At 48.5% G+C, this 22452-nt stretch overlaps 1 protein-coding gene across 4 annotated transcripts in view; it reads right to left on the reverse strand.

Annotated features, from left to right (window-relative positions):
• The window catches only part of LOC139228201 (synaptonemal complex protein 1-like), a 395567-nt gene that overhangs the window by 46916 nt on the left and 326199 nt on the right, over window positions 1–22452 (reverse strand). For all 4 annotated transcript variants that reach the window (XM_070859384.1, XM_070859385.1, XM_070859381.1 and 1 more), the window contains one exon: window positions 4630–4779. In XM_070859384.1, coding sequence (XP_070715485.1) covers window positions 4630–4779 — 150 coding nt within the window. The remainder of the gene's footprint in view (window positions 1–4629; window positions 4780–22452) is intronic.

Below are 22452 nucleotides of genomic sequence, written 5' to 3' on the forward strand. Positions count from 1 at the left end.
GAGGATGTCGTCCTGAAAAACCACCATCCCTGGAATCGACTTGAGGAGGCTTTCCATATTTCGTTGGAAGATCGCGGCGGCCGAGCGAATCCAGAATGGACATCTGTTGTACTCAAACAACCCCTTGTGTGTCGTGATGGTGGTCAGCTTCTTTGACTCATTCGCCAGCTCCTGGGTCATGTAAGCTGAGGTCAGGTCCAATTTTGAAAAAAGTTTGCCACCGCATAGCGTCGCAAAGAGATCCTCCACTCTCGATAGCAGGTACTGGTCTTGGAGTGACACCCGATTGATGGTGGCCTTGTAATCGCCACATATCCTGATCGACCCATCCGCCTTGAGCACCGGCACAATCGGGCTCGCCCAGTCACTGAATTCGACTGGCGAGATGATGCCTTCCCGTAGCAGGCGGTCCAATTCGCCTTCTATCTTTTCCCGCATCACGTACGGCACCGCTCTGGCCTTGTGGTGTACTGGCTTGGCGTCCAGGTTTATGCGAATCACTACCTTGGCCCCAATGAAAGTGCCAATGCCGGGTTGAAATACTGAGTCAAATTTGTCCAGGATCTGTGAGAATGATACTCGCTCCACAGAGGAAATTGCATTGACATCGCCCCATTTCCAGTTCATGACAGCAAGCCAACTCCTCCCCAGTAGTGCGGGACCGTCCCCTGGGACAATCCAGAGTGACAACCTGTTCTCCGAATCTTTGTGGGTCATGACTACCGTGGCACTGCCTAGCACCGGAATGATCTGCTTTGTGTAAGTCCGTAGCTGTGCGTCAATCGGCGATAATTTTGGCCTCCTGGCCTTGGACGCCCACAACTTTTCGAACTGTTTGATACCCATCAGGGACTGGCTGGCCCCCGTGTCTAGCTCCATTGATCCTGGGATGCCATTGAGGAGCACTTTCATCATTATCAGTGGGGTCCTGCTGTATGAACTGTATACATGCTCCACATGAACTCGCTGAACTTCAGCTTCCAGCGATTTCCCCCAGCGTTCATTTCTGCAATTTCTGCAGGTATTTTGCTCACCTCTGCAAACTCCGGCTGAGTGTGTGCCTCCACGCCTCCAGCATGAGCTGCTGTTTTAAACAAAAGGTCCCTTGCCAGTCGATCGTCCCTGACTGCCCCTGTTATTGCCCTTGATTGCGCCATTAACAGGTGTTGATGACCCCATTGCTGGCCGCATTGTCCCTTGCAATGGCGTGAATCGCCGTTCAGCTTGCCATTGTCTCTAACGAAATCCCCCTTTGGGTTCGACTACATGTTGGGGCATGCCCGATTGCCCCTGCCTGCCTGGAGAACTGTGTGCTGCTTTAACAATGTTGAATCTCTGTCCCAACCATTCCTGCACACAGTACTCTCTCGCCTTTCTGCTAGTGGCCATGCTCACGTGATTTAAATCTCAGTTTCTTGTCGCCATTGATACGTCCTTACTATACAGTATAAATGCACACGAGGCCCATACTTGAGAGAAGGTCAGTCTGTGACCTGTCCTTTATTTCATAGCACTCAAGTGATGGCAGTGGGTGGAGCTTCCCCTTTTATATCTGAAGGTCTAGGTTAGGAGTGTCTCCCACAAGTTCACCACCTAGTGGTCATTGTTCTCACAGTGTACAACTTAGGTCAGATTATACATGCGTTACAATGCTGGTTGAATACATGACACCACCAAAGGGGATAACATCACACTTATCCACATTATACTGCATCTGCCATGCATTTGCCCATTCACCTAACCTGTCCAAGTCGCCCTGCAGCCTCTTAGCATCCTCCTCGCAGCTTCCACTGCCACCCAGCTTAGTGTCATCTGCAAACTTGGAGATATTACATTCAATTCCTTCATCTAAATCATTAATGTATATTGTAAATAGCTGGTGTCCCAGCACTGAACCCTGCGGCACCCCACTAGTTACTGCCTGCCATTCTGAAAAGGACCCATTTATTCCCACTCTTTGCTTTCTGTCTGCCCACCAGTTCTCTATCCACGTCAACACATTACCCCCAATACCATGTGCCTTAATTGTGCACACTAATCTCTTGTGTGGGACCTTGCCAAAAGCCTTTTGAAAGTCCAAATACACCACGTCCACTGGTTCTTCCCTATCCACTCTATTAGTTACATCCTTAAAAAACTCTAGAAGATTTGTCAAGCATGATTTCCCTTTCATAAATCCATGCTGACTTGGACCGATCCTGTCACTGATTTCCAAATGCTCTGCTATTACATCTTTAATAATTGATTCCAATATTTTCCTCACTACCGATGTCAAGCTAACCAGTATATAATTCCCTTTTTTCTCTCTCCCTCCTTTTTTAAAAAGTGGGGTTACGTTAGCTACCCTCCAATCCATGGAACTGAACCAGAGTCCATGGAATGTTGGAAAATGACCACTACTATTACTAGGGCCACTTCCTTAAGTACTCTGGGATGCAGACTATCAGGCCCTGGGGATTTATTGGCCTTCAATCCCTTCAACTTCCCTAACACCATTTCCTGACTAATAAGGATTTCCTTCAGTTCCCCCTTCTCGCTAGATGCTCAGTCCCCTATTATTTTTGGGAGGTTATTCGTGTCTTACTTAGTGAAGACAGAACCAAAGTATTTGTTCAAATGGTCTGCCATTTCCTTGTTCCCCATTATGAATTCACCTGATTCTGACTGCAAGGACCTACATTAGTCTTCACTAATCTTTTTCTCTTCACATATCTATAGACGCTTTTGCAGTCAGTTTTTATGTTCCCTGCAAGCTTAGTCGCATACTCTATTTTTCCCCTCCTAATTAAACCCTTAGTCCTCCTCTGCTGAATTCTAAATTTCTCCCAGTCCTCAGGTTTGCTGCTTTTTCTGGCCAATTTATATGCCTCTTCCTTGGATTTAACACTTTCCCGAATTTCCCTTGTTAGCCATGGTTGAGCCACCTTCTTTTTTATTCTTACGCCACATAGGGATGCACAATTGTTGTAGTTCATCCATTTGATATTTAAATGTCTGCCATTGCCTATCTACCGTCAACCCTTAACATATCATTCTCCAGTCTATCCTAGTCAATTCACGTCTCATACCGTCGAAATTTCCTTTCTTTAAGTTCAGGACCCTAGTCTCTGAATTAACTGTGTCACTCTCCATCTTAATGAAGAATTCTACCATATTATGGTCACTCTTTCCCAAGGAGGTCTGCACGACCAGATTGCTAATTAATCTCTCGTTACACAAGACCCAGTCTAGGATGGCCTGCTCTCTAGTTGGTTCCTCGACATATTGGTCTAGAAAACCATCCATCATACACTCCAGGCAATCCTCCTCCACAGTATTGCTGCCAGTTTGGTTAGCCCAATCAATATGTAGATTAAAGTCACCCATGCTGTACCCTTATTGCATGCGTCCCTAATTTCCTGTTTGATGCCATCCCCAACCTCCCTACTACCGTTTGGTAGTCTGTACACAACTCCCACTAATGTTTTCTGCCGTTTGGTGTTTCACAGCTCTACCCATATAGATTCCACATCATCCACGCTAATGTCCTTCCTTACTATTGCGTTAATCTCCTCTTTAACCAGTAATGCTACCCCACCTCCTTTTCCTTCCTATCTGTCCTTCTTGAATATTGAATACCCCTGGATGTTGAGTTCCCAGCCTTGGTTACCTTGGAGGCATGTCTCCATAATCCCAGTTACATCATATCCGTTAACAGCTATCTGCGCAGTCAATTCATCCACCTTATTATGAATGCTCCTCGCATTGAGACTCAGAACCTTCAGGCTTGTTTTTTCAACACTCTTTATCCTTTTAGAATTATGTTGTAATGTGGCCCTTTTTGATTTTTGCCCTTGATTTCTCTGTGCTCCACTCTTGCTTTTCTCCTTCCTACCTTTTGTTTCTGTCCCCTTTTTACTTCCCTCTGCATCACTGCATAGATTCCTATCCCCCTGCCATTTTAGTTTAAACCCTCCCCAACAGCACTAGCAAACACTCCGCCTAGGACATCGGTTCCGGTTCTGCCCAGGTCCAGGCCGTCCGATTTGTACTGTTCCCATCTGCCCCAGAACCAGTTCCAATGTCCCAGGAATTTGAATCCCTCCCCCTTGCACCATTCCTCAAGCCACATATACATCTTAACTATCCTGCAATTCTTATTCTGACTAGCACGTGGCACTGGTGAGACCGTACCTGGAGTATTGTGTACAGTTTTGATCTCCTTACCTTAACGAATGTTCATCAGACTGATTCCTGGGATGGGGCATTGTCCTATGAGGAGAGATTGAGTAGATGTGGCCTATATTCTCTAGAGTTTAGAAGAATGAGAGGTGATCTCATTGAAACATATAAAGTTCTTATGTGTAGAAAAGTGGAGTTGAGGTAGAAGATCAAAGCAGGCTCGAGGGGCCGAATGGCGTATTCCTGCTCCTAATTAATTCTTATGTTCTTGGGTTACTTGTAATTATATCTCCTATTCATGGAATACTTAGTAGATGATTTTAAATTTGGCCTTCCATAATAACATCCCAATACTGCAAAGTAAGTTGAACATAGGAGAGCATTGTATTTTATAAATATTTCTCGGTTAAAAATATTCACTGACGCAAACTGATCAACATAAGTATTTGCAAAGCAAAAATCTGTTACCAGAAGATCACTGTGTTCGGAGCTATCTGAATGTGTATCCAGGTCTAAAACCACTTTTCTCTTTTTCTGCAGTACTTCACCACAAGGCGGCTTCATCGTGCCCTTCAGAATCTTATTTTGAATGATGGGAGGTGTTCTTATTGTATATGTCTGAAAAGATGCGAAGTACTGTGGGTTAAATATTGCCATAATCCTTTTAATCTAATCAAAAATATACTTTTTACATATTTTTATTGAAAGCTTACAATCGAGCACGAAATATAAAAACAGATAGTAAGAGTTTCTACAGGTACATAAAAAGGAAAAGATTGGCTAAAGTAAATGTTGGTCCCCTAGAGGATGAGAGTGTGGAATTAATAATGGAGAACAGGGAAATGGCAGAGACATTTATCAAATATTTTGTATCGGTCTTCACGGTAGAAGACACTCAAAACATCCAATAGTGGATAATCAAGGAACTGTAGGGAGGGAGGAACTTAATACAATCACTATCACTAATGAAATAGTACTCGGTAAAATAATGGGACTAAAGGCAGACAAGTCCTCTGGACCTGATGGTTTACATCCTAGGGTCTTAAAAGAAGTGGCTGCAGAGGTAATGGATGCATTGGTTGTAATCTACCAAAATTCGTTGGATTCTGGGGGCGGTCCCAGCGGATTGGAAAACCACAAATGTAACGCCCCTTTTTAAAAAAGGAGGCAGACACAAAACAGGAAACTATAGACCAGTTAGCCTAACATCTGTCGTTGGGAAAATGCTGGAGTCCATTCTTGAGGAAGCAGTAGCGGGACATTTGGAAAAACATGATTCAATCAAGCAGAGTCAGCATGGTTTTATGAAAGGGAAATCATGTTTGACAAATTTGCTGGAGGTCTTTGAGGATGTAATAAGCAGGGTGGATAAGGGGGAACCAGTGGATGTGGTATATTTGGATTTCTAGAAGGCATTCAATGGGGTGCCACATAAGAGGTTACTACTCAAGATAAAAGTTCACGGGGTTGGGGGTAACATATTAGCATGGATAGAGGATTGGCTAACAGAAAACAGAGAGTTGGGTTAAATGGGTAATTTTATGGTTGGCAAACAGTGACTAATGAGATGCTGTAGGGATCGGTGCTGGGTCCTCAACTACTTACAATCTATATTAATGACGTGGATGAAGGGACCAAGCGTAATGTAGCCAAGTTTGCTGATGATACAAATATGGGCAGGAAAGCAAATTGTGAGGAGGACACAAAATATCTGCAAAGAGATATAAACAGGCTAAGTGAGTGGGCAAAAATTTGGCAGATGGAGTATAATGTGGGAAAATGTGAGGTTATCCACTTTGGCAGAAAAAATAGAAAAGCAAATTATAATTTAAATGGAGAAAAATTGCAAAGTGCTGCAGTATAGAGAGACCTGGGGGTCCATGTGCACGAAACACAAAAAGTTAGTATGCAGGTACAGCAAGTAATCAGGATGGCAAATAGAATGTTAGCCTTTATTGCAAAGGGGTAGAGTATAAAAGCAGAGAAGTCCTGCTACAACTGTACAGGGTATTTATAAGGCCACACCTGAAGTACTGCGTACAGTTTTGGTCTCCGTTTTTAAGGAAGGATATACTTGCATTGGAGGCTGTTCAGAGAAGATTCACTAGGTTGAATTCGCAGATGAGGGGTTGACTTATGAAGATAGGTTGAGTAGATTGGACCTATACACATTGGAGTTCAGAAGAATGAGAGGTGATCTATTGAAACATATAAGATAATGAGGGGGCTCATCAAGGTGGATGCAGAGAGAATATTTCCACACATAGGGGAACCTAAAACTAGGGGACTATGGGCTAGACTTTCCACTTTTGTGCAGATCGCCCAAAAATGGGTGTTATTTCCAGCGTGGGCGGTAAATATGGGTTTTGAGAGCGCCGGATTATCGGCCATTTTCAAAATCTTAACTTTCCTTTTTAAAAAAATGGGCGCTCTGAAATGGTCGTTAGCGTTAAACTTTTTTGACCTTCTGCCGTAAAGTGTTGGCGTCCATAACAATGGCATGGCAACACTCGTTTCCTGCATTTCAGATCAGTGGTCATCATTACATGCGCATAAGCGACATAGAGAGAGGGAGCAGAGAGGAACTGAAAGCATGTGTCGGTGTGTTATGTGGGTGTTTGGCTGTTGTAGGAGGCAGGAGGGAGATCCACCAGCAGCAAAAAGCCTACTGAGCACAAAGAACATAGTTGGCACCGAGTTTTTGTCTAAAAAATATTTAAAATGGAAGGGATTGAGGAGGCAACACAGCACGCTGTGGAGACTGATGCTGGCGAAAGCAGTGAGCTGTGAGAGGAACAATTGAGAAGACAAAAAAGAGTGAGGAGGTTCTCGGACGAGGCAAATGCCACCCTCATGCAGGAGGTCGAGTCACACTGGAGTCAATTGACCCAGGGAGGGCATGGGAAGCCCACCCCAGAGGCCTACCAGAAGATATGGGCCAACATAGCCGAGGTGGTCTCGTCAGTGACCAACGAGGTGCGTGAGGGCAACCAGTGCCACAAGCGCTGGAATACCTTGTTGGATCCACCAGAGTATGTATTACATTTATTTATATGTACTTATATATTTATATAATTTGAATTGTGAGTGTAATGAGTGATTAAAATCAGATGTGATGTCTTGCACTTATACCGGGAATGTTGTACTCAAAGCTTGCATTCACAGTGTACGTCTTTATTTAAAGAATGATAAATTTCATAACAATCATGATTACATCTGTCGGTTATGTGTCGCATCAGTCTCTGTGACAGTACCTAGCAATGATATCATGCAATGATCTCATGCCAAGTTGTGATGTTGTTAACTTTTACAGAAGCTTTCCAAGAATAGGCCGAGCAGAGGCGAACGGATGGTGGGCCACCAGTCATCGTGGACCTCACCGATATCGAGGAGCGGGTGCTGGCACTAGTGGGGAGCCACCCCCGGTCGGCCACGCAGGCAGCTGCAGAACCTGTGATGCCACGTGAGTAAAGTATACACCATTGTGTGATGTAAATTCAATAGATGCCACACCCACTCATATCCAACCAATAATATATGATAGATGAATCATAAACGTGTTCTCTAAATAATGATGGCCGCATGAGAATCATTGCAATGCAGAATTTGGTGATTTCATGAAATGTGATGTCTTTGATGATTTTGAAGGTGCTTTTGTTGTGCATATGCTGTGTATAGTGCTGGAATCACCTTGTGACCCTAGCACCCCCTTCTCCTCTAATCTCATTTATGTTTTGCAGCTCAGCCAGCAGCGCGGCCCCATGCAAGAACACCGAGCCCAGAAGCTGGGGGCGCGGGGACGGACTCGCCGGACGATCCTTCATCTGGTGCTGAAGAGCCCCGATTCTCACCCGGGGATCTGCTGTACCCCTTCTCAACAGATGACAGTGCCGACTTTGAGGAGCCTGCATCGCCAAGCTCCATAATCCATTCGACACCGATGACATCTAGTGCTCCTGCGGCCATTCGTATATCCACCATGGAGCTACCAGGCCCAAGCATCTTGCCACAGGGCACCACAGATGTCTCCAGGATGCCGCCGTCCAATTCGAGGTTGGTTCGACGCAGCAGGTCTGCTCCACGATCGGCAGATCTGAGTGGGGACATGGTACACTTGTCCAGGAGGACTGTTGACATAGGTCAGCAGATCCTCCCCAGACAATGGCGGGCATATCACACCAGCTGGCCAGCATGTCCACCACCATGACGGAGTACGTGCCGTGGATAGCGGAGGCCCTGGAGCTGATAGCCAGGAACACTGGTGGCAGAGACCTCCCAGTGGTCCCAGAACGCGGCACTGCACCCCAAGGTGCTGCAGCCGCTATTGCCAACGACACGAGAGCCAGGAGGAAGATCTTGCTTCTGGCTCAGAGCATGTTCCCACCTCGGGACCGTCCTCTCACGTATCCGTCCAAGCAGCGGTTCTGCCGTCATCTTCCCTAATGAAGCAGCACCCTAGGAACTCCTCGGCCAGGTGGCTTGGAGTCAGGAGGGGAAATGGAAGGGGTTAAGGTGGGGAGGAGACGTGGGGGGCGGGTGGGGCGGACGGGAAAGAAAGTGAGGTGCATGGCTGCAGGTGTTGTCTTGGGCATATTTTTATGTTGTTGGTGCTGTTTTGGTGGAAGGGTTGGGGGAAGGGGCGAGGGGGCTGGTTTACATTTGTGTTCTGTGTTGCTGGAAATGTTGACCATTTGAATGATGTAAATGTGATCAATTTGTTGTGAGGTGCGGTGGGATGTTTTTTACAGTTATAATTATGATTTCACACAAATGTTCGGATTAAATGTTTTTTATTTCACATAACCTAGTTGCGCATTGTCTCAGATAGCTGCACTGTTACACGCTGCTGATTCCTTAACATGAAAGGGTATAATTAAACTTAACTTGAATCAACTTAAACTTTAACTGTCACCAAGGTGATGCACATCAGTGTTGCAGCTTTGTAAATAACAACAACGTTCTTTCAAGCAAAGCGCTCATTTATGAGCTGCTGACGTAAGAGTCTTGCAGCTATCATGCCACCACGGGCTCTTTCCTGCGGTCTAGAGAGGGGCGGAGGCATTGTTTCAGCGTTAGCCTGATTGTCTGGCCCGAGGTCAGCGTCCACGTTCTCATCCTCCTCTTTCTCTCTCTCCTGAGGTGGACTGGCAGTCCCTTCTTTCAATTCGTGTCCCCTCCTGATAGCCAAGTTGTGCAGCATGGAGCACACCACCACAAATTGAGCTACCTGTGTTGTGTATGTATAACTTAAGTGTATACCCTGTACACTCAATGTACAGTTACATAAGACTACTGGATGTATCTTCACACTGTATACACTATGCTTGTACTACCAGAGGGTGCAACTGGTGGAGACCAAGCAGTCACCTGTACACCACAGGTATAAAAGGGAGCTCACCATGCTGTACCTCACTCAGGAGCTGCAATAAATGGACTAAGGTCACCACAGTTCAAGTATAATACCTTACCTCGTGAAGTCATTACTAGAGTGCTTACAGACACAATAACTGGCGACGAAATAACAAATTTCCACGCGAAAAATGGCTAACCTTGGCAACTTTCAACAATTCGTCGAAGGGGATGATTGGGAGGCTTTTGTGGAAAGGCTCGAACACTTCTTTATTGAGAACGACCTGGCGGGTGACACACCGACCTCGCTGGCTGATAAGCGCAGAACTATCCTGCTCAGCAGTTGTGGACCCACTATCTATGGCATTGTCAGGGACTTACTAGCCCCAGAGAAGACAACAACCAAAACATATATGGAACTCGTAATGCTGATACAGGAACAGCTCAAACCTAAAGAGAGCATCCTCACAGCCAGACACTGGTTCTACACACACCGGCAGCCTGAAGGCCAAGAAAGCGCAAAATATGCTGCAGGCCTCAGACGATTGGCTGCACCATGTGATTTTAGTGACCACCACACTGAAGCGCTGAGGGACATCTTCGTTATTGGAATTGGCCACGAGAGCCTTCGCCACAGGCTGCTTTCTGCGGACACCACGATCACCCTGCAGAAGGCAATTAACGTGAGCCAAGCGTTCATGGCCTCGGCCTGCGATTCCAAGCGGATGACTCACCCCCAGGACTCTAACCTGGCAAGTACAGTGAACTGACTGGCGCCTTTTAGAGGCCAGGCTGCTGCAAGCGGTCTCTCTCAGGGTAGAGAGAACAGAACCCCGAGTCCTGCAACCCTGAGTTTGCCACATGGGATCAACCGGCCAATCCCATGCTGGCGCTGTGGAGGAAATCACAGGGCCCACCAGTGCCGCTACAAAGACTATACTTGCAAAGGCTGTAACACGAAGGGCCACCTACAGCGAATGTGCAAGAGAAATTTTACTCACCGAGTCGCTGAAGAGTTGGCCGATCATCCGGACTCCAGCGATGATGAAGAGAGAGTCCATGAGGCAGCTCATCCCCACGAAGAGGTGTACGATGTGTTTACCTGCTCCACCGAGAGTTCCCCATTGAAAATGGAAGTTGAAATCAACGGTGTTCCAGTCTCGATGGAGGTGGACACAGGGGCGAGTCAATTGCTAATGAATCAGGCGTCCTTTGAGAAACTCTGGGAAATCCAATCGAACGACCTAAAATGATCCCGATCCAAGTGAAATTGCTCACCTAGACAAACGACACCATCCCAGTTGTTGGCAGCGTGGATGTCCAGGTGTTCCATGGCGGCGCGATGCACAAGTTACCTTTGTGGATCGTTGCTGGTGATGGTTCAATGCTGTTTGGAAGAAGATGGTTGAAACAAATCCGTTGGAGTTGGGAAAGCCTCCAGGCCCCGGCGATCGACGTCCTATGCGGCCCCAAATTTGGATCCAGCACAACACCTGAAAAACCAACCGCCCAACTCGACTGCATGGAGACGACATAGACCGCTCAACCCAATGGCGGGATGATCCAGCTCAAACAACCCGACCTCACCTTCCAGGCTCCAGTGGCAGGACTCCGGAGGAAGAAAATCGACGCAGAAGGTAACTTTCCTGTTTCCGTGGCAGACCCTAGGGAGAAAAGGATCACCTCAGTCGACCTCGTGGAGAGAAAGAAGATGGCGCCGCACCACGAGGTGAAGCGTCTGAAGTAAAGATGGCGGTGGCCAGACCACGAGGGGCAGCGTTGAGGGAGCAACACGTGATGCCGAGCAGCAAACCGGATTGGGGTAAAGATTGCAAGGCCCTTTTAAAGGAGACCGGAAACCCATCACAATTAAAGGGACAGCGATGCCAGTAACACACATGTAGAAGATGTAATTAACAAATGCAAGTATGTAAATGTAACTTTGTACAGCGATGCCGGTAGAAATCAAGCGCAGGCAGCGGAAAGAGCGTGCGGCAAACCAGTCCCACCCTCCCTTACCCTCAACGACTATCTGTCCCACCCGTGGCAGAGTCTGTGGCTCTCGTATTGGACTATTCAGCCACCAAAGAACTCACTTCAGGAGTGGAAGCAAGTCTTCCTTGATTCCGAGGGACTGCCTATGAATATGATGACACATGGAAAAGATGTAATTGACAAATGCAAGTATGTGAATGTAACTAATGTGTCGAGTTGGGCGATTGCGGTCGGAGCCAATGCATTGTGACAGTAAATGAAAAAAATGATATGCGATGCCGGGTTCCACATGTAGACCGACAAAACCAAGGGCCAGCGGGCTATCCGATCATGCAGCCTGCATCTCCGGGACAAATGCAATGCCCCAGGGAGTGTGGCCACACACAGAGCGAGCATACCAGCTGCAGGGCCAGTGATCAGCGGATGGCAAAGGCACCACTACTGATACCCTGCCCCAAATCGGCTCTACCTCTCTGGCCACCAAGGCCAGTACCGGGAGCAAGAGGCTACCACCCTCCAGCCCTCCCGACGGGACCAGGGATGACCAGGCTCCCACTACCACTGACGGGCAGCAGGGAGACACTGCAGCCCTCAAAGGAGGACAGGGAGGCCACACACTCCTGTGGCTCTGCCCACCACTAGGCAATGGCAAAGGCTCTGAGACTCAGCCAGGTGAATGATCCGAGCCCACCCAGTGGGCAGGGGGCACAGCGCCGCCATCAGATAACCAGGACACAGTCCGGTTACTCTGGAACGAGGGTCCTCACCCACCTGCACCTACACAACCCAGGGGCAAGACTGTGATACCACGTATGTACCTTACCTGTAAAATGTACTTGTTCCACTACTGCAAAACCCAAACAGTGATGTAATCAATACCATGTCTTTTTTTTGTTCTTTCCTTTTGCACATTTCTGCACATGCACGTGTTGAGCCACACACATGGTCTATGTATGGGGGCGGGGGGAGGGGAGGGGAATGGATGTATGTAGCCATGGACACACATGGATCACACCCAGAACCCACTCATCCCCCATTGCAACCTCTGACCGTCCACTGCTAACCATTTCCCAATGTTGTGGCAATAAGGACTTGGGGGTCAACAGGGAGAGAGCCACCCAAAGCATAGACAAGGTGCAAGGGCTTTGGGTGCTCAACCCAGAGGGGGAGTTCGACAGAGACAATGGCAAGGTGAACGGCGATTCACGCCATAGCAAGGGACAATGCGGCCAGTAATGGGCCATCAACACCTGTTAATGGCGCACTCAAGGACAGTCACAGAGGCAGTCAGGGATGATCGATTGGCAAGGGACCTTTTGTTTCCAACAACAGCTCATGTTGGAGGCATGGAGGCACACACTCAGCCGGAGTTTGTAGAGATGAGCAAAATACCTGCAGAAATTGCAGAAATGAATGCTGGGGGATATCGCTGGAAGCTGAAGTTCAGCGAGTTCATGTGGAGCACATATACAGTTCATACACCAGGACAACACCGATAATGATGAAAGTGCTCCTCAATGGCATCCCAGTATCAATGGAGCTAGACACGGGGGCCAGCCAGTCCCTGATGGGTATCAAACAGTTCGCCAAGTTGTGGGCGTCCAAGGCCAGGAGGCCAAAATTATCGCTGATTGACGTACAGCTACGGACTTACACAAAGGAGATCATTCCGGTGCTAGGCAGCGCCACGGTAGTCGTGAGCAACAAAGATTCGGAGGACAAGTTGTCCCTCTGGATTGTCCCGGGGGACGGTCCCGCATTACTGGGGAGGAGTTGGCTTGCTGTCGTGAACTGGAAATGGGGCAATGTCAATGCAATTTCCTCTGGGGAGCAAGATCACAGATCCTGGACAAATTTGACTCATTATTTCAACCCGGCATTGGCACTTTCATGGGGGCCAAGGTAATGATTCACATAAACCCGGACGCCAGGCCAGTACACCACAGGGCCAGAGCGGTGCCGTACGTGATGCGGGAAAAGATAGAAGGCGAATTGGACCGCCTACTGAGAGAAGGCATCATCTCGCCTGTCGAATTCAGTGGCTGGGCGAGCTCGATTGTGCCGGTGCTCAAGGCGGATGGGTCGGTCAGGAGATGTGGTGATTACAAGGCCACCATCAATCGGGTGTCATTCCAAGACCAGTACCCACTACCGAGAGTGGAGGACTTCTTTGCGACGCTATCCGGTGGCAAACCTTTTTCAAAATTGGACCTGACCTCAGCTTACATGACCCAGGAGCTGGCGAGTGAGTCGAAGAAACTGACCACCATCACAAGGGGTTGTTTGAGTACAACAGATGCCCGTTTGGGATTCGCTCGGCCGCCGCGATCTTCCAACGAAATATGGAAAGCCTCCTCAAGTCGATGCCAGGGACGGTAGTTTTTCAGGACGACATCCTCATCACGGGTTACAACCTGGAGGAGGTGCTACGCAGACTGGACCAGGTAGGGCTGCGACTGCAAAAGGCGAAGTGCGTCTTCCTAGCTCCAGAGGTAGAATTCCTGGGGATGAGGGTAGCAGCAGACGGGATCAGCCCGACTGCGTCCAAGATGGAAGCGATCCAGAGAACATCCAGACCCCGTAACACGACGGAGCTGCGTTCGTTCCTGGGGCTCCTGAACTATTTTGGTAACTTTCTTCCCAAATTGAGCACGCTGCTAGAGCCGCTACACGTGCTCCTACGCAAAGGTCACGAATGGGTCTGGGGGGACAGCCAGGAAAGGGCTTTTAATTGAGCACGCAATTTGTTATGTTCCAACAATCTGTTAACGCTATATGACCCATGTAAGAAACTTGTGTTAACGTGCGATGCATCGTCCTATGATGTCGGTTGTGTGTTGCAGCATGGCAATGCCAAGGGTCAGTTACAGATGGTAGCTTATGCCTCCAGAAGTCTGTCCCAGGCAGAAAGGGGCTACAGGATGGTAGAAAAGGAGGCGCTCGCATGTGTATATGCGGTGAAGAAAATGCACCAGTACCTGTTTGGCAGGAAATTTGAGCTGGAGACAGATCACAAACCCCTAACGACCCTTTTGGCCGACAACAAGGCCATAAATGCAAACGCATCGGCCCGCATACAGAGGTGGGCACTCACGTTAGCTGCCTATACAATTCGGCACAGACCGAGCACCGAAAACTGCGCCGATGCACTCAGCAGGCTCCCACTAGCCACCACTGAGGGGGCTACCGAGCATGCTGCTGAGATGGTCATGGCTGTTGAAGGTTTCGGAAACGAAGGCTCACCCGTGACAACCCGTCAGATTAAAGTCTGGACAAATAGAGACCCGCTATTGTCTCTAGTCAAGAAATGTGTCCTGACTGGGGACTGGGCAGCCATGTACAGGGCATGCCCTGAGGAATTGAAACCATTTCACAGGCGCAGGAATGAACTCTCGATTCAGGCCGATTGCTTACTGTGGGGAAACTGCATAGTCATGCCCCAGATGGGCAGAGAGGTGTTCATCAGAGAACTCCACAATGAGCACCCGGGCATTGTCATGATGAAGGCAATTGCCAGGTCACACGTTTGGTGGCCAGGGATAGACGCAGATCTGGAACTTTGTGTTTTTAGGTGCAACACGTGTGCCCAGCTGGGCAATGCGCCCAGGGTATCCCCCCTTAGCCCCTGGCCATGGCCCACCAAGCCTTGGTCACGCATCCATGTGGACTGCGCAGGTCCTTTCATGGGAAAAATGTTTTTGGTTGTAGTAGACGCCTGCTCCAAATGGATCGAGTGTGACATTTTAAATTCAAGCACATCCTCTGCCATGGTAGAAAATCCACGGGCAATGTTCACCGCCCACGATCTACCGGACATCTTGGTCAGCGACAATGGCCCGTGCTTCATAAGCACTGAATTCCAGAACTTCATGGCAGGCAATGGAATTAACCATGTCAGAACGGCACCGATCAAGCCGGCCTCAAACGGCCAGGCAGAACGAGCAGTGCAGATAATCAAACAGGGGATGCTCAGAATCCAAGGGGGTTCCCTACAAAGCCACTTATCACGAGATGGATCACCCAGCATCGACCTCAGCCCCAGCTTCGGACAATGGCACACCCAACCCAGTCAACCCTGCAAAGTCCTCCTCACTAACATCTGAGGACATATGCCAAAATTGGGAGAGCTGTGCATAAATTAGGAGAGCTGTCCCACAAACTAATCAAGCAACAACCTGACAGAGTCATAGACACAGAATCATACCTTTCAGCCAATGTCCGAGACTCCTCCATCAGCATCCCTGGGTATGTCCTGTCCCACCGGCAGGACAGACGCACCCAAGGTGGAGGCACAGTGGTATACTTCAAGAGGGAGTGGTCCTGGGAGTCCTCAACATTGACTCTGGACCCATGAGGTCACATGGCTTCAGGTCAAGCATGGGCAAGGAAACTGCCTGCTGATTACCACCTACCGCCCTCCCTCAGCTGATGAACCAGTATTCCTCCATGTTGGAAGAAGCACTGAGAGTAACAAGAGCACAGAATCTACTCTGGGTGGGGGAGTTCAATGTCCATCACCAAGAGTGGATTGGTAGTCCCACTTCTGACTGAGCTGGTTGAGTCCTGAAAGAGATATCTGCCAGACTGGGCCTCCAGTAGGTGATGAGAGAACCAACACAAAGGAAAAACCTACCTGACCTTGTTCTCACCTGTCGCAGATGCATCTGTCCATGACAGCATTGGTAGCAACGATCACTACACAGTCATTGTGGAGACAAAGTCCCATCTTCACACCGAAGACATCCTCCATCATATTGTGTGGCACTACCACTGTGCTAAATGTAATAGATTCAGAACAGGTCTAGTAGCTCAAAACTGGGCATCCATTAGGTGCTGTGAGACATCATCAGCAGCAGAATTGTATTCCTCCACAATCTGTAGCCTCATGGCCCAGAATATCTCTCATTCTACCATTAATATCAAGCCAGGTGACCAACCCAGTTCAATGAGGAGTGCAGAAGAGCATACCAAGAGCAGCACCAGGCTTACCTAAAAATGAGGTAGCAACCTGAGGAAGCTGCAATACAGGATTACATGCATGCTAAGCTGCAGAAGCAGCATTCTATAAAAAGAGCTAAGCGATCCCACAATCAACAGATCAGATCAAAGCTCTGCAGTCCCATCACATCCAGTCATGAATGGTGGTGGATAATTAAACAACTAATGGGAGGAGGGTCCATGAATATCCCCATCCTCAATGATGGCGGAGCCCAGCATGCAAGTGCAAAAGACAATATTGAAGCATTTGCCACCATCTTCAGCCAGAAGTGCTGAGCGGATGATCCATATCGGCCTTCTCCTGAGGTCCCCACCATCACAGAAGCTAGTCTTCAGCCAATTTGATTCACTCCATGTGATATCAAGAAACGACTGAGTGCACTGGATACAGCAAAGGATATGGGCACTGACAACATCCCGGCTATTGTGCTGAAGACTTGTGCTCCAGAACTAGCCGCGCCTCTAGCCAAGCTGTTCCAGTATAGCTACAACCCTGGCATCTACCCGACAATGTGGAAAATTGCCCAGGTATGTCCTGTCCACAAAAAGCAGGACAAATCCAATCCGGCCAATTACCAACCTATCAGTCTACTCTCAGTCATCAGCAAAGTGATGGAAGGTGTCAACAACAGTGCTATCAAGCGGCACTTACTCACCAATAGCCAGATCACCGATTCTTAGTTTTGGTTCCTCCAGGACCTCTCGACTCCAAACCTCATCATAGCCTTGGTCCAAACATGGACAAAAGAGCTGAATTCCAGCTGTGAGATGAGAGTAACCGCCCTTGATATCAAGGCACCATTTGACCAAGTGTGGCATCAAGGAGCCCTAGTAAAATTGAAGTTAATGGGAATCATGGAGCAAATGTTCCGCTGGTTAGAGCCATACCTAGCACAAAGGAAGATGGTTATGGTTGTTGGAGGCCAACCATCTCAGCCCCATCTTCTGCTGCTTCATCAATGACCTTCCCTCCATCATAAGGTCAGAAGTGGGGATGTTTGCTGATGATTGCACACTGTTCAATTATGTTCTCAACTCCTCATAAAATGAAGCAGTCCGTGCCTACATGGAGCAAGACCTGGACGAAATTCAGGCTTGGGCTGATAATTGGCAAGTAACATTTGCACCACACAAGCACCAGGCAATGACCATCTCCAATAAGCGAGTGTCTAACCACCTCCCATTAATATTCAACGGCATTACCATCACCGAATCCCTCACCATCAACATCCTGGGGATCAACATTGACCAGAAACTTAATTGAACCAGCCACATAAATACCATGGCAACAAGAGCAGGTCAGAGGCTGGGTATGCTATGGCGAGTATCTCACCTCCTGACTCCCCAAAGCCTTTCCACCATTTACAAGGCACAAGTCAGGAGTGTGATGGAATACTCTCCACTTGCCTGGATGAGTGCATCTCCAACAACACTCAAGAAGCTCGACACCATCCAGGACAAAGCTGCCCACTTGATTGGCACCCCATCCACCACCTTCAACATTCACTTCCTCCACCACCGACGCACCATAGCTGCAGTGTGTACCATCGACAGGATGCACTGCAGCAAATCGCCAAGGCTTTTTCATCAGCACCTCCCACACCCGTGACCTTCACCACCTATAAGGACGAGGTTAGCAGGCGCATGGGAGCACCATCATCTGTGTCATGTATGTAACCTATATGTAACAACATTGCAATACTGTATATATGTAAGAAATGCACACCTTGACCACAGGGGGTGAACTTGTGGGAGACACTCCTCACCTTGTCATCCAGGTATATAAAGGGAGGTCCCACGCAGGGTCATCACTTCTTAGTCCTGTGAATAAAGATTCAGGTCATGGAATGACCTTGTCCATAGAATGTGCCTCGTATGGATTTGTGGTATTGTGTAAGGACTTTACATTGGCGACGAGAAACAGGAATCAACGACCCATGAGAATGGCCACCGGCAGCACAGATGAACGGTACTGTGTTGGTGAGGACTGGGACAATTTCATTGAGAGGCTCCAGCAGAGTTTTGTCACAAAGGACTGGCTGGGAGACACAGCGGCGGACAAGCGAAGGGCTCATCTGCTGACCAGCTGTGGATCTAAGACTTATGCGTTCATGAAAGACCTGCTAGCACCCGAGAAGCCGGCGGACAAAACCTTCAGAAGAGTGAGAGGGGACCTCATAAACGTTTAAAATTCTGACGGGTTTGGACAGGTTGGATGCAGGAAGAATGTTCCCAATGTTGGGGAAGTCCAAAACCAGGGGTCACAGTCTAAGGATAAGGGGTAAGCCATTTAGGACCGAGATGAGGAGAAACTTCTTCACCCAGAGAGTGGTGAACCTGTGGAATTCTCTACCACAGAAAGTAGTTGAGGCCAATTCACTAAATATATTCAAAAGGGAGTTAGATGAAGTCCTTACTACTCGGGGGATCAAGGGGTATGGCGTAAAAGCAGGAAGGGGGTACTGAAGTTTCATGTTCAGCCATGAACTCATTGAATGGCGGTGCAGGCTAGAAGGGCTGAATGGCCTGCTCCTGCACCTATTTTCTATGTTTCTATGTTTCTATGCACAACTGACGACTGCTGGACTGACCACTCCTAATCCGCTCTATCATCTCCATCAATGTAGCTCCAAATAGCGGCGGAAACAGAAACAATGCCGCAGGAAAATCAATGCTGGAGCACTCAAAGACCCTGCTCAGAAAGCCCTATTTAGCCAGCGCCTCATTACCAACCTGACGACTCCCAGTGATCCAGAGGCACAGAGCCACAGCACCTGGTCTGCCCTCAAGGCCTCCATAATTAGCACCTGTGAAGAGATGCTCAGTCTCGACCAGGAAACATCAAGACTGGTTCGACGAGAACGACCAGGAGATCCAGGAACTAATAAGGCGCAAGCGCAAGGCATCCTTGAACTGAAAATAGCAACACAACTCAAGAGCAAGAAAGCAGCTCTACAGATGTCTGATGGCCGAAGTCCAACAAAAAACTCGCAACCTAAAGAACAGATGGTGGGTGGAGAAAGCGCAGGAGATCCAGCAACTAGCCAAGAACCACAACATGTGTGGATTCTTTGGTGCAGTCAAGGCCACCTATGGCCCAGCACTCAAGGCCCTACCCCACTGCGGGCCAAGAACAGAGAGGTACTCATCAAGGACAGAGAGGCAGTCAACGTCCACTGGAAGGAGCACTTCGAAGATCTCCTTAACCTAGACTTTGTCTTCGACGTGAGTGTTCTTGACTCCACCCCGCAGCATGCTACCCACCACCACTTCAGGACAACCCCAGCACGGCATAAGGTTGAAAAGGCCATCCAACAACTGAAGAACAGCAAGGCCTCAGGAGCAGATAGAATCCCCCATCGAAGCAATTAAACATGGCGGAGAAGCAATATTGGTGCGAATACATGAACTAATTTCTCTTATTTGGAAGGAGGAGAGCATGCCTGGGGATCTCAGAGATGCCATAATCGTGACTATCTTTAAGAAAGGGGACAAGTCTGATTGCGGTAATACAGAGGAGTTTTCCTGCTGTTTGCCACAGGGAAAGTCATCCCAAGAATTTTCCTCAAACGCATTCTCCCTGTAGCTGATGAGCTTCTCCCAGAGTCTCAATGCAGAGTCTGACATTAAGGTGCACAGTGGACATGATCTTCACTGTGCTTCAATTTCAAGAGAAATGCAGGGAACAACACCAACCTCTGTACATGGCCTTCTTTGACCTCATAAAGGCCTTCGACATTGTCAACCGTGAGGGATTATGGAGTGTTTTCCTCAAATTCGGCTGCCCTCACAAGTTTGTCACCATCCTCCGCCTGCTCCACGATGACATGCAAGCTGTGATCCTGACCAATGGATCCACCACAGATCCAAATCACGTACGGCCCGGCATCAAAGAAGGCTGTGTCATCGCACCAACGCTCTTCTCGATCTTCCTTGCTGCAATGCTCCACCTCACCCTCAGTAAGCTCCCCACTGGAGTGGAGCTAAACAGGAAACTGTTCAACCTCTGTCACCTCCAGTCCAGATCCAAGGTCATCCCATCCTATGTCATTAAATTACAGTGTGCAGACAACGCTTGTGTCTGTGCACACTCGGAGGCCAAACTCCAAACCATCGTCAACACCTTCACCGAAGCATGAGAGCATGGGCCTTACAATAAACACCGTAAGACAAAGGTCTTCTACCAACTTGCCCACACCACACAGCACTGCTCCTCGATTATCAAAATCCACGATGAGGCCTTGGACAACGTGAACCATTTTCCATACCTTGGAGGCCTACTGTCAACAAGGGCAGACGTCGATGATGAAGTCCAACACCACCTTCAGTGTGCCAGTGCAGCCTTCGGTCACCTGAGGAAGAAAGTCTTTGAAGACCAGGACCTCAAACCCGGCACCAAGTTCATGGTCTACAGAGCAGTAGTGATACCCGCCCTCCTATATGCTTCAGGATCATGGACTATTTGCACAGGCACCTCAAAGCACTGGAGAAGTACCACCAACGCTGCCTTCGCAAGATCCTGCAAATCCATTGGCAGGATAGGTGCATCAACATCAGTGTTCTCGTTCAGGCCAACATTCCCAGCACTGAAGCATAGACCACGCTCAATCAGCTCTGATGGATGGGTCACATCGTCCGCATGCCTGATACGAGACTCCCAAAACAAGCGCTCTACTCGGAGCTCCGACACGGCAAGCGAACCTCAGGTGGGAAGAGGAAACGCTTCAAGGACACTCTCAAAGCCTCCTTGAAAAAGTGCAACATCCCCACCGACACCTGGGAATCCCTGGCCCAAGACCGCCCAAAGTGGAGGAGAAGCATCCGGTAAGGCGCCGAATACCTCGAGTCTCTTTGCCGGGAGCAAGCGGAGGCCAAACGCAAATAGTAGAAGGAATGCACGACAACCCAAGCACCCCACCCACCCGTCCCTTCAACAAACGTCTCTTCAACCACCATCTGCCCCACCTGTGACAGAGATTGTACGTCTCGCATCGGACCCATCAGTCACCTGAGAACTGTGGAAGCAAATCATCCTCGACTCCGAGGGACTATCTAAGAGATGTATGTGGAAGATATGCCTGCCATGGTTGAATAGCTATGAATGTAGGCTAGGCTTGAGATGAGGATGTGAGTGTGAGTAACTGCAGATGCTTGGTGGTTGAATGGTGGCGAAGTGCTGGTTTTCACAGTGTGCACAGACAGAGGTTCAGAGGAGGTGTGGGAGCATGTACTCACTTTCACCACCCGACTGAGGTCATTGAATTTCTTTCGGCACTGTGTGTGGGTTCTGTCTATCACTGTGCTGGCCGACACCTCCTTGGCCACCTCTCACAACATGGCCTTGAAAACCTGTGGAGATGGCCTCCTTCCAGATGGAGGAAACAGCAACTTCCTCCTTTTCTCCATTGTCCCTACCAATGTCTCCAGCGCCACATCATTAAACCACATGGCCCTCTCCCTTGAAGTAAGATTTACAATAGCCAATGCACAAAAAAGTGTCTCATTTGCTGAGATGTCTGACTCAGGTGCAGCAAAGCTGAAAATGAGCAGCAGCAGGTTGAAATTACCTCACCTTTAAGAACTAGATCGAGCTGGAGGCAAGGATTGAAGACTGATTGCTGAATGCAAGTCAGCTGAAATTGGGTAACTCTCTGTCAATAGCGCCCCTGCAGTACCCAACTGAGGCCATTAGCACCTCATTTACTGCTCCCTTCACTTCTGGGTGAAAACGCCCAACTTCCCACAATTTTGCAAGCCATTTCGTCGGGCGCTAAATTTTCTAAAAGTTAAAAGTTACCGTCTCAAATGGGACGCTACCGAATTTCGCCCGCAATAACACTTAAGTATCAATATTAGTGTAACCCTGTGTTCATAGTTCAGTACCAGATGTTCTCTGAATGATTCCTTTGGTGCGGAAAGTGTCATATGATGGTTGATGTTCTAGGATAG

Source organism: Pristiophorus japonicus, chromosome 17 (genome assembly GCF_044704955.1).
Source record: "Pristiophorus japonicus isolate sPriJap1 chromosome 17, sPriJap1.hap1, whole genome shotgun sequence".
In the NCBI taxonomy this organism is placed as follows: domain Eukaryota; kingdom Metazoa; phylum Chordata; class Chondrichthyes; family Pristiophoridae; genus Pristiophorus; species Pristiophorus japonicus.